The sequence below is a fragment of the Lynx canadensis genome, chromosome A2 (assembly GCF_007474595.2).
Source record: "Lynx canadensis isolate LIC74 chromosome A2, mLynCan4.pri.v2, whole genome shotgun sequence".
In the NCBI taxonomy this organism is placed as follows: Eukaryota; Metazoa; Chordata; class Mammalia; order Carnivora; family Felidae; genus Lynx; species Lynx canadensis.
In genome coordinates, this window is record NC_044304.2 from 140168699 (window position 1) to 140182569 (window position 13871).

General features: G+C 35.4%; 1 protein-coding gene across 1 annotated transcript in view; it reads right to left on the minus strand.

The window, feature by feature from the left end:
- Positions 1-13871, minus strand: part of SLC13A1 (solute carrier family 13 member 1) — a 140609-nt gene that overhangs the window by 71456 nt on the left and 55282 nt on the right. Inside the window, exon 7 of the mRNA XM_030308338.1 lies at positions 2625-2776. Coding sequence (XP_030164198.1) covers positions 2625-2776 — 152 coding nt within the window. The remainder of the gene's footprint in view (positions 1-2624; positions 2777-13871) is intronic.

Genomic DNA, 13871 nt, shown 5'->3' on the forward strand with positions numbered 1-13871 from the left:
GCTGTTGTCTTTTAGGGCCAATATTTAACAAAAAGTTAAATATCTAGTTTGTTTAATAATATCAATTATATTTTTTCACATAAGGTTGTTTTTCCCCTCTATTCTAGTATTTTCTATCAAGAAGGGGTACTCTGAGTTTCTTTATTTTTGTGTATAATTCCTAATGTTAAAGTAAACTTTTGAAGACAAAACGTCGCCAAATTTCAAAGTACATGTTAAGCATTTTCTAAATTTAAAGAATCTTTGGCCAAATTCCCATGACTAGGAGAATTAGAAGATTAGATAATTAGGGAAAATAGTTACTGAAACATTTTGCTCAAAGTGCTACAATGCTCTCAATCTGTCATTGCAAATGACAAGGGAACAGTTAAGTAAAAGAAAATTTGGTTGATACATTGTGCAAGACTACAGACCAATGGCAAATTCAGCATAGATTACTTTACTTTACTTTAACACCATCGATTTCATGGGAATGGTGGAGGCTAGCAGTTCTCTAACACCAAGAATAAAATAATAAAATTCTGGTCTAAATTTTTAGAAAAAGAGATTTACAGAGAAGACTATAATGTGGAACCTTCTTGGGGAATTAATGAGAAAGGACAGTAGTCTAATTTTCAGAAAGAGATCAAGTACATTTCCTGTCTTAAATTAGGGGATACATTGGGTAAGTCCTTTCTGAGATGGCGAATTTCAGAAGTCTCCCGCTTATAAACCAAATGCCTTTTAGAAGTTTGTTTCTAAGTTGGCCGTTGGGAGTATACATGATGCATGTGTAATCAGAGAAACAGTAAATACACATGGAGGTCTGTGGTAGCCTGTCCTAAACCGCCCTGCCACTGTTCTTTGCACACAAGTTCTTGTTCTTTTTAGAATGGAGTGTGGCATTTTCTTGAATCTTGGATTTCTTGGAAAAGCTATGCATGTACAACATTTTGCAAATAATTTCAGAAAGTTTATAAAATCTGTGAATCTGCTTTGAAGTAAGTAATTTTCCTGATTCTGAACCTGAATTTTTCTGTGAAAAGAGCTAAATCCTTTTCCAGAGCATCCTTAATGCTGCCCAACTTGCTGGAACTCTGACAATTATCTGTCCTATTAGTACTTGAAAATATACCTTGGGTGTAGAATCAGTTTGAGGCCTCACATAAAAGCATGGACTTTCAAATTATTTTTCAATAGTTCTTACAATAGCTCTTACAAATATTGTCAAGTATTTTTACATAGTTTAATTCATTTAATTCTCACAATAATCATCTGAACTGTGACTATTTTCGATAGGTAAAATTAAGTCTTGGGGAGAGTAATGCACTTTTTATTCTTCAAATTCATAAAGTAAGTGACTGAAAATTGTGGAATTAAAATTTTTTTATTGTTTATTTATTTTTGAGAGAGAGAGAGAGAGAGAGACAGAGTGTGAGTGGGGGAGGAGCAGAGAGAGAGGGAGACAGAGAATCTGAAGCAGGCTCCATACTCTGAGCTGTCAGCACAGAGCCCGATGCAGGGCTCGAACTCACAAGCCGCTAGATCATGACCTGAGCTGAAGTTGGACGCTTAACCGATTGAGCCACCCAAGTGCCCCAGACTGTGGAATTAAAAAAAAAGTTTATTTATTTATTTTGAGAAAGAGAGACAAGAGAGCATGCACCAGCATGGGTAGAGGCAGAGAGAGAGAATACCAAGCACATCCCATGCTGTCAGCGCAGAGCCCAATGTGGAGCTTGATCTCACATGAGATCATGACCTGAGCCGAAATCAAGAGTCTGACATGTAACTGACTGAGCCACCTCGGCACCCCTGAAAATTGTGGAATTTTGCATCCAAGTTATCTGACTCTACTCACATATTCCCCATGTTCTGCAGTGGATTAACATCACAGTTGCAGACTTATATTTAGAGTCATGTATCTGTCCTTAGAATACTTTATTACTGCCATTTCTTGCAATTGCCCAATCCTTCAACTATTTTTGAATTCTAGGTAAGACTTCTGTAATTAGCACCTTTGCTCACCACTCATCTTTCAAGTTCAAATGCTAGTTCCCAAGCCCTACAAAAATTTTCCTCTGCAAATAATCCCTATTCGCTTTTGTTAACTATCATTTGCAGTATTATTTGTAATGATAAATGTTTTCCCCATTTGGCTAGAATGGTTAGCCAGGAGTTATCTCTTCTGAGCTTGCTTGGGGAATCTGTGGGCACCTACTGATTCACTATGCCCTACATATTTAACTCTTAGTAGAAGGGCAGATGTCCTGATGTCCTGATAAAAAACAACGGAGAGTAAGGGCACCTGGGTGGCTCAGTCAGTTAAGTGTCTGACTCTTGATTTTGGCTCAGGGAATGATCTCACAGTTCGTGGGGTCAAGCTCCACATCAGGCTCAGTGCTAATAGCACAGAGTCCACTTGGGATTCTCTTTTATCCTTTCTCTCTCTGGTCCTCCCCTGCTGTGTGTGTGCTCTCTCTTTGTCAAACAAATAAATAAACATTAAAAAAAAAACAAAAACGAAGGAGAGTTAACTCAGGATAGCAATCACTGTTCCTGAATTCTCTGAATCAGTTAAGACTCACCTTCATAAGTTGCGTGCTGTCTCTTTATCAAATCGACAGTTCAAAACTTTTACTTACATATTGAAATGCTCAGCGAAGATCAGGTTGGTGGAAGTACCAGTGATCGTTGTCAGTCCACCGATGGTGGAAGAGTAAGCAATACACAAGCACATAAGTTTACACATCATGTGGTCCTTCTTTGTTCGATACTTGGCTCCTGTGACTGAATTCTGTTCAACAGAAAATAGTTTACATATCACGTGGTCCTCTTCTATTTGTCTTCTGCGCCACCAACATTTAATCATTTTCAAGTCATCTTTACAAAAGAAAAAAAGGCGGCCTTCTTAACCTTCTTCTCGATCAAACCACTGCCCTACCTCACTTTCATTTTCACAGCCGAACTACTCAAAAGAGCTGTCTACATCCACTGACTGCATTCTTACTCACGCCAATCTGGCTTCCATCTCTTCAGTCCACCCCAAGTGTGCTTGCCGTGATTATCAATAGCCTCCACATTACTAAACTCAACAGATACTTTTCAGTCTCCGTTTTGTAGACCTCTCAACAGGACCTGAAAGAGTTAATCGCTTCTTCCCGCTTGAAAACTCTTCTTAGGGCTTCTGTGGTATCTCACTCTTCTGGGTTTTCTCCTACATCTCTGCTTGTTTCTCTGTCTCCCTTGTCAGTTCATTTTCCCTCATCTTTCCTTAAAACTGGAATTTCTTGAAAACTATGCCATGGGCACCTGTCTCTTTTCACTGCAATGTTTATCCTTAGGAAATCTCATATATTTTCACTGGCTTAATGAATATAGATACACCAGACCATCAATTCTGTTCTTCAGCCCAGACTTCTCCTTTTAGACCTACATACCCAATTAACTGTTTAACATAATTTGAATGTCTTAAATAAAACCTCAATCCCAAAATGTTCAAAACCAAACTCACCATTTCCTTCCTCAAATGTAGTTCTTCTTCAGGATCACCTAATTAATCTGGTAGTATCATCATCATTATAATTACAAATACTTATAGTGTGCTTAGTGTACAATAAACACCGTTCTAAGTCAAAATTAAATAAACAACTTAATCCACTTTATTCTTACAACACAATGAGGTTAGCGCTGTTATCCCATTTTACACGTGAAGACATGAGATAAAGTTAAGTGGCTTGCCCAAGGTCACATAGTCTGAAAATGGCACACTTGGATTTTAAAGCCGTGTAGTCTTGTTTTACAATTCATAACCTCAGCCACTACACTATATTGCTTGTCCTCCTTGAAAACATTCTCTTCCTCACCCTCCCAAATCATGTCAATTTTATCTACTTAAATATGTCTGGACTCTTTTGTGTTCATCTCCACTACTATCACTTTGGTATAAATCAAATCTGATTTGGGCTACTGTAATAGCCTCCTTATGGGTATTTATCTATCAAGTCTTGCCTATTTGAGACCTGTCCCACACATTTCAGCCTTAAAAAAATATAGATGTATTTTTAAAATATACAAATAGAGGAATCTCCCTATTCCATACAGATAGGTATGCTATCTGTGATATACGCACTGAAAGATCTTTGGGAGAAATCACAGAAAGGAAATATTTTCTATTCACTGAAAATCATCATGGATGTGGGAATGACTTAGCATTGTAGGGTCTGGTGCATTGATTGTAATTTGCCTCTTACCTTCTAATTAACTTAAAAGTTAGCCCTCTGGGTATCTACTCTTCACCTAAAATAATTTGTAAGTGTCTCCTTTTGTCTAATATTTCCTACATTTCCTACATGGAAATGATGTGTATTTTCCACGATAAAAGCTGCCATTGAAAATTTGAAAAATAAATGGTATGTAAATAAAATAGCAAAATATCTTTAAAAATTATTATAGTGGTACAAATGAAATTTAGGGCTTAAAAATGATCTATTTTGCTACAGACAAGACCAAAGAGAAACCAGAAAGTGATATATAATTTGGATACAATTAAACTGATAATAAGAATGGAAACTTAAAGATGTAATGTGTATAATAATTCTCACTGACACATTAAAACTTTCAAAATTATAAAAAACACTTTCAAAACTACAAAGAAAAAACTGGATTTCATATAAAAGCTGAACTGCAAATATATGCATATATAGGTGTTTATATATGTATATAAAGCACAATGACTAAAATGCATTAGCTGATATAAAATTTTAAAAATCAAAATAGGAAAATACTAATATATTCACCATGTTTTATCCTTTATGGACTTCCCATATTTTTCCCTCTGTATAGACCTTTAAAATATACATTAATGCTACTGCACATAAGGTGATATTTATGCAAATATCATGGACAATTTAGAAACATTAAAAATTCAAGTTAAATTTAAATTCTGCAATAAATTGTAACACTAATATATCATAATACATGTTAAGGGTTAAGTGCAGGTGTTGGGAGGTGGGATGCGGTGCAACAATTCTGTTATCATCCAGTAAATGTGAACCCCATGCAGTCAGCTCTATTGTTTGATTTTGTTTTTGGTTTTTGTTTGTTTTTTGTTGTTGTTGTTTTTGGCTTAGGTCATGTGATTACTGGGTCGAATTTATTGAGGAGATGATGTTATAGTAACGGGTAAAGACTGGGTTCCAGAGAGACAGTAGTGGAGGTCAGTGGGCAGAAAACTAGAGCTGTTCTTAAAAAAATTCTTTTAAATTTAAATTCAAGGTAGTTAACATACAGTATAGTCTTGGCTTCAGAAGTAGAACCCAGTGATTCATCTCTTCCATATGACGCCTAGTGCTCATAGTGAAAAGTGCCCTCCTAATGCCCATCACCCATTAACCCATCCTCCCACCCACGTCCCCTCCAGCAACCCTCAGTTTGTTCTCCATATTTAAGAGTCTCTTATGGATACATCCCTTAAGAAAGCCTGAGACAAGCCATTAATTGAGCCAACTACTGGTACAGAAACTACAAAAACAATGGAAAGGAGAGTCCTCAGCAGGTTAGTCTTTTGCTGAAGACAGTGGTTTCAACCTGAGACCAAGGGTTGACCAAAGGGCTCAAAAGAGATTTGTAATAAGTCATTTGGACTAGAAAGTCAAGAGCATGTGTTTGCAGATATGAGGACAATAAAATAAGCACTACATTCTTCCATAAGTAGATGAGGAATTTGGTGTGTGTGTCTGTGTGTGTGTGTGTGTGCATGCATGTGTGTGTTTGGTGTACTTTCTCCTAAGAGTTTGGGAGGGAAAAATGATTCCTATGCAAAGAAAAGAAGAGATGCAAAACATCTAGAGGGGTGAAGCTGGAGACAGTCAGGGATAACATGGCCAGAGAAGACTTCCTGTGCTAAGAAGACCAAAGGACATTGCCATGGACATACTGTGAATGGGAAAGTGCTTGCTTTATAATGTTTCATGATGGGGGACTTACGTGGATTTAAATATTCAGAATAAAGTAATTTTTATAATAAAAATATATCCACACACACATAATGCCTAGGAATAGCCCAAAATAAAAAATGTCAAAATATTAACAATAGAATTGGGGGTATCTTCTGTCTTCTTGATATTTTTTTGTATCTTCTACAACCATAAAAGAGTTTTCCCAATATATAAAAGAATTGTAGTCTATTAGTGCAGACAAGTATTTAGAGATTATGTAGTACATTTTTCAGAAGACCAAAATTCATCTTAAATGTGACATAGCTGGTCACTGTAGGACTGAAACCAGAATCCATGTATCTGAGTTTCCAGTCAATTATTTCTTTTGTACAATTTGACCTTCCAGAACACTTTTTATTTATGTGTTTTTAAATCTACACCTAAGACTTTATACTTAATTACATTTCATATTGCTTTTATCATAGCAATTGTAATCTGTTTTTATTCAATCCCAATTGTTTGTTATTTCACACAAATATGACATCTAAGACCTTGTGAATGTACCTTCTACAAATTCTTCCAAGTGACAGACAAATTTTGTCTAAGACATGACCAAATGTCAATCCCATGACATCATCACATGGGTGGTGCTCAAGGGACATTTCAGAACAGAAATCTTGCAGGTCCAGATATAACTCACTATTGCCACCTGGTGGCTATGACTGGAGATTCCAGGGGCATGTTAAACATTTCCTTCCAATCTTCCTTACTAAAAATGCATACATGAACCAGCATAGGCTAAACCAGTGGTCTTCAATCATGTGCATAATAATTCACTGGGGTGAGAATGGTAAGAAAACGTTAGGGGTGTCCATTTACATTTAAATAATTATTGATGGCTAATTGTACAAAATCTTAGTTCTAGCTAATCATTTTCTGCTTGCTGAAGATAGCCAGTTTAAAATCTTCTAGCTCTTTTTGGGTATTTATTTGCACTTATCTTAAAAATATCCATAGGATATAATATATTTATTTCGCAGTTGTTGGCATTACAATTAAATTTCTACTATGTTAACGTGGATGGAACTGGAGAGTGTAATGCTAAGTGAAATAAGCCATACAGAGAAAGACAGATACCATATGGTTTCACTCTTATGTGGATCCTGAGAAACTTAACAGGAACCCATGGGGGAGGGGAAAGAAAAAAAAAAAAAAAGAGGTTAGAGTGGGAGAGAGCCAAAGCATAAGAGACTGTTAAAAACTGAGAACAAACTGAGGGTTGATGGGGGGTGGGAGGGAGGGGAGGGTGGGTGATGGGTATTGAGGAGGGCACCTTTTGGGATGAGCACTGGGTGTTGTATGGAAACCAATTTGTCAATAAATTTCATAAAAAAAAAATTTCTACTATGTTAGACGATGGGAATTTCTCTTTCTTTCATAGACTTGACCACTGAACACACTCACACTTTTCACGTCCCCATTATCCTCCCATTATGACTACATGATAATTTAGAGCAGAATTCAATGTTCAGAATGCTGCCTAGAGTAGAGATGTATGAACATCTGAGCAATACGACCTATATTACTTTTCCTGTTTTGTACTTTTTCTACCCCTCCTTGTTTGCTTAATTTTCTAAGTTTTGCTTAGTTTTCTAAATAACCACCACTAAATGGCCCCAACCATTCTGTGGTTGTTTAAATCTTCTCTCAGAAAAATCAAACAACATACTTAGCCTACACCAAGTATTCTATCAATTTCACTGTCTTAGAGCACTTCTTTCAGAGGCCTCCCTAACCTTTTCTAAGTCCAGTCATTTTCTTCTCTACATCTGCAAAGATCTACCTAGACTTTAGTCTATCCTCTTGCTTCTATCCATAATTTGACTGGATATTGATTTCAAGATTGAAAATAAATGTTATGCAGAATGTTGAAGGCATTTTTCCCTACTGTTTGAATTTCCAATGTTGCTATAGAGAAGTTTTTAGCCATTCATGTTTTTCATCCTTTTTAATGAATCAGTTTTTCCCTTTTCCTGATAACTTTTAGGATCTTCCCTTTTTTTCATAATATCCTGAAATATCAATAACCTTCTCAATGTGAGTGTGTTTCATCACTTATGTTGGCACCCAGTGGGACTATTAATCATAAAAATTATATTCTTCCACTATGGAAATTTTCTTCAATTTTTGATTAGTCTTCACTCAGTCTTCTCTATTCTTTTTCTGAAATTTCCTATTATTCTCTTCTCTTGTTTCATTCTATTTTTTTCTACTAAATTTTCTATTTATGATGTAATTTCATATTTTTAAATTACATTTTATATATTTTATATTTTATTTATGTTCACATTTTATTTTTTGTCTTCTTGTTCCTCTTTTAAAGAATTCCATTCATGGATAAATTCCTAGAAACATACATTGTACCAATACTGAATCATGATGAAATAGAAAATGTCAACACACTGATTACTAGCAAGGCGATTGAGTCAGTAATCCAAAATCTCTCAACAAAAAAAGTCCAGGACTAGATGGCTTCATTGGTGAAGTCTACCAAACAGTCAAAGAATAAGTAATACCAATCTTACTCAAACTTCCAAAAAATAGAAGAGGAGGGACTCTTCCAAACTCATTTTATGAGGCCAGCATTAATTACCATGATACCAAGACCATTCAAGGACACTACAAAAAAAGATAATTACATGCCACTATCCCTGATGAACATATATGCAAAAATCCTCAACAAAATCATAGCAAGCCAAATTCAATACATTGAATACATTAAAAGGATCATATACCATTATTAAACGAAATTTATTCTAGCGATACAAGGCTGATTCAACATCTGCAGCTTGTCAATGTGATACACCTCATTAACAAAATGAAGGATAAAAATATCATATGGATAGATCCAGTAAAAGTGTTTAACAAAATTCAGCCATCATTTATGATAAAAACTCTCAATAAAGTGAGTACAGAGGAAATGTACCTCAACATAAGAAAGGCCATATATGACAAGCCCACTGCTAATAACATACTCAATGGTGAAAAGCTTAAAGTCTTTCTTTTATGATCAGAAACAAAACAAGGATGCCCACTCACCACATCTATTCTACAGAGTATTGGAAGTCCTAGCTAGAACAAAAAACAAAAAAACAAAATAAAACAACAAGAGCAACAAAACAGGAAAGAAAGAAAGAAAGAAAGAAAGAGAATCCAAATTGGAAAGAAAGAAGTAAAACTGTCACTGTTTGTAATGAAATGATATTATATATAGAAAAATCTAAACACTTCATGAAAAAAACTGTTAGAACTAATAAAAAAGTTCAGTAACATTGCAGCAAACAAAATCCATATGCAAAATCTGTTGCATTTCTATACACTAAAATGAACTGTCAGGAGAAGCAGAAAACTATTCCATTTATAATTACACAAAATAATAAAATATCTAGAAATAAATTTAACCAAGGATGAAAAAGACCTGTATATTGAAAACTAGAAGACATTAATGAAGAAATTGAAAAAGACACAAATGGAAAGATATTCCATGCTTACAGATTAGAAGAATCAATATTGTTAAAATTGATACTACTCAAAAGCAATCTGTAGTATCCAAACTACCCAAAGCAATCTACAGATTTGATGCAAATTTGATATCAAAATTCTGATGACATTTTTCACAAAAACAGAGCAAACAATCCTAAAATTTGTATGGAACCACAAAACACCCTGAGTAGCCAAAGCAATCTTGAGAAAAAAGAACAAAGCTGGAGGCATCATGCTACCTGATTTCAAACTATATTAAAAATCTATAGTAATTAAAATAGTGTGCTAATTGGCATAAAAACAGACTCATAGATCAATGGAACAGAATAGAAAGCCCCCAAATAAAACCCACATAGATATAGTTAATTAATTTTTGACAAAGGAGCTAATGGGGTAAAGCCTCTTCAATAAGTGGTATTAGAAAAAGTGGACAGCCACATGCAAAACAATGAAATTTTACCACAATCTTAAAGTATACACAAAAATTAGCTCAAAATGGGTTAAAGACTTGAACATAGTCTGAAACCATAAAAGTCCTAAAAGAAAACTTAGATGGTAACCTCTTCGACATAGGTCTTGGTGATGGTTTTTTGAATCTGACACCAAAAGCAAAAGCAACAAAAGCAAAAATAAATAAGTGGGACTCATACTAAAAAGCTGCTGCACAGCAAAGGAAACCATCAACAAAAATGAAAAGACAACCTACTAAATGAGAGAAAATATTTTCAAATCATATTCCTGATAAGGGGCTACTATACAAAATACATAAAGAACTCATACAGCTCAATAGCAAAAACCCCAAACAATTTAATAAAAAAATGTGCAGAAGGTCTGAACAGACATTTTCCCAAAGATGACATACAAATGGTCAACAGGCACATGAAAAGATGCTCAACATCCTTAATGATCAGGGAAATATAAATCAAAACCACAATGAGTTATCACCTCATACCTTTCAGCATGACTATTATCAAAAAGACAAGAAATAATAAGTGTTGGTGAGGATGTGGAGAAAAGGGAACCCTTATGCACTGTTGGTTGGAATGTAAACTGGTGCAGCCACAATGGAGAACAGTATGGAAGTTCCTCAAAAAACTAAAAAAGAACTACAATATGATGTAGCAATTCTACTTTGGGGTATTTCTGAAAAGAAAATGGAAAACCTAACTCGAAAAGAAATACGCATACCCATGTTCATTGCTACATTATCTGCAATAGCAATGATATGGAAACAACCTAAGTGTCCATTGATGGATGAATGAATAAAGAAATTGTGGTATATGTACACAGTGCAATATCATTCAGCCATAAAAAAATGAATGAAATCTTGCCGTTTGTGACAACACAGATGGAAATCAAAGGAATTACGCTAAATGAAATAAGTCAGACAGTGAAAGACAAATATTACACAATCTCTACTATATGTGGAATCTTTTAAAAAAGTAAAAGCACAAAGCCACAAAAAAACCACACTCCTAGATGCAGAGAACAGATTGGTGGTTGCAAGAGGCAAGGGGTGAGGGGGTTAGAAATAGGTGAAAGTGTAAATTTATTTAAAAATAAAAACTAGGGGCGCCTGGGTGGCGCAGTCGGTTGAGCGTCTGACTTCAGCCAGGTCACGATCTCGCGGTCCGGGAGTTCGAGCCCCGCGTCGGGCTCTGGGCTGATGGCTCAGAGCCTGTAGCCTGTTTCCGATTCTGTGTCTCCCTCTCTCTCTGCCCCTCCCCCGTTCATGCTCTGTCTCTCTCTGTCCCACAAATAAATAAACGTTGAAAAAAAATTTTTTTAAATAAAAACTAAAAAAAGGATGGTGCAAGACAGCATATATTGTATTAAACATACCTATGCTGAAAAAAAAGAACACCCTTCATATATTCCATGAATGCAATTCCTTTGTTTACCTCTCTGTTACTATATTAATGATAGTCTCTTTTCTTGTGTTTTCACCTTCTTACACGGTTTCCGTTTCCTGCAGCTTTCTGCTTTCTTTTTGTTTCTTTGGAACTCTCTCTTTCATGCCCAAGATATTCTTCAGATATGTTGGCTCATATTTAAGACAGTGGAAAACTGTTTGGAAGCTCTATACATGTGCTTTGGGATTTGTTATTGATTGTGGGTTTCACTGCAGTATCATCTGACTGGGCCTTTTTTTTTTCCTGAGAAAACCCAATTCTATATATTTTTACCTTTTCTTTGTGTTGATTACATTCCCCAGGGATGGACCCCTGGTCTCCTGTCCGTTGACACCTGGAGGGTATATGTCTGGCTCCCAGGAACAGTTGAGTAGAAGGCAAGTTTCTCACCATTTGACATATAAAATGCCTCCTCCTGCCCCAGTTATCACTGTGAAACCCTCCTGTGACCCGAACAGGTTCCAGCTCTCTTTACCCTCTGCTTTACCAGATCTAAATATTCCACTTCTGTCTGGTGGAGGAGAAGCAGTTGCATTTATGTAGAGTTGAGGAAGAAATTTGGGAATTTAATGTTTCATACGCCATTTTTTACTTATCCTTGATTTTCAACATTTTAAAAACTTTGAAGGCTGCTGCTATGTAAATTGGATTGTTTATTGTCTTTCCTCACCATTGATTTAAGATTCCACTTTCATGACATAACTGAGTCATCCTTTTATTTCCAGCTTCCAAAATGATTTTGCTGTCATCTCTTCTCTTGACATTTATAGAATTGTAACTTATGACTTAAAAGGTCTATTTGTTCTTGTTGTAATGGAGATTTAGGATAGGGTGAAGGTAAATGGGCTTATTCAATCTGGCATCTTATTGGAAGATGCAATATTTTCTGTTTCACATTAAAAATAAATGAATGAATCTTAACTAATAATTATTGCACAGATTGACCTTGGTGCCTTGATGGTCTATGCATTGGTGGATAATATAGGTAAAAGGTGGGGGGAGAGTAAAAGCTCCATAGTGTGAAGAGGGATTGACAGTGGGGTCCTGTCTCCTTTGTTAGCTCTCAGCATATTGAGTTTACATGTACTTGGTTAGGTGGATAACAGATTATGCTTTGTAGTTTTAATTAAAACAGCCCTCTCATAATACACATAAGGATTTAAATGATTTCTATAGGAAATTACGTACGTAAAGAAAGCCCAGAATAAAGATAATACATAAGTGACCAGAAAGAAAATATGAGAGGAGATCCTTCTACTCCTAATATGAACTCTTCATGAAGATCTGGTAAGGATCAAATCTATAATAACTTGAACAATTCAGAGAAGTTGGTAACAAAATTGAAGTTATCAATAAGACTCCTGGAAATGTGATTTATATCCACTGTAGTTAATAAAGAAGTATTTGCATATTGTGAATTGGAATATTAGATTATATAGTAGTAGTATGATGAATAGAAAGATATTTGAAATTAAGCACTTAAGACATGAAGACTCTTTATAAAAATTCTACTTTTCTAGCAATGTCAAAAATCATACTTAAATCCAAGGTTTATTTAATAAAATGCTATTATCCTAAATGTTATATATTTAGAAATTTCCTTTGTAATGCATTCATGAATAGCTGAAAATGAAAATATATGTGTACTGGGAAAAATCTTTTTCTTTCTATAGGAGTAAAAATGACTGACATAATATATAAATAACAGTGGATTTCTCTTCAGTTATATGACAAGTCAGATCTCCTGTTAAATAAAATGTGGTTTAAATATTTAAAAAGCACCTTAAGACGTATTACAAAACTATACAAAAGTAAGGGATTTGCCTTGACCCTAAATAAAGTGAAAATGGGAATCTTAAGTGAGTGACTAGGCAGCTTTTTGATCTGAGGATATCAGTTTATTCTTTTGCAGAGAGAGCTGGGACGGCAGATAACACCTAAGGCCCACCCTCCATGGGGAATCATGGAGGAGAACACTCATAAAACGGGTATTCTTTGTAAAAAGAGACAGCAAGGAAATCTCATCCTGACTTAAGGGGAAAACATAATGTAGCCTAAAAACTCCTTACCATGACCACTTTTAGTCTGAATTGGTGTTACCAGTCTGTTAAAAGAAAAACAATAATATAGAAGTTCTATGCAGCTGCAACCCAGGACTTAAGGAATTCCCACAGAAGTTTCAAGAAAAACTAGTATTTCAAAATTTATTTATTTATTTTTATTTTTTTAATTTGAGAAAGAGAGAGTATGCAAGTGGAGGAGAGGGGCAGAGAGAGAAAGAAAGAGAATCTTAAGCAGGCTCCATGCTCAGCGTGGAGCCTGATGTGGGGCTCGGTCCCATGACCCTAGGACCATGACCTGAGCTGAAATCAAGAGTTGGATGCTCAACTGAATAAGGAACCCAGGTGCCCCTATCATTTCAATATTTAAAAACACAAAACATACACACACACACACACACACACACACACACACACACACAAGGCAAGAAAAGTGA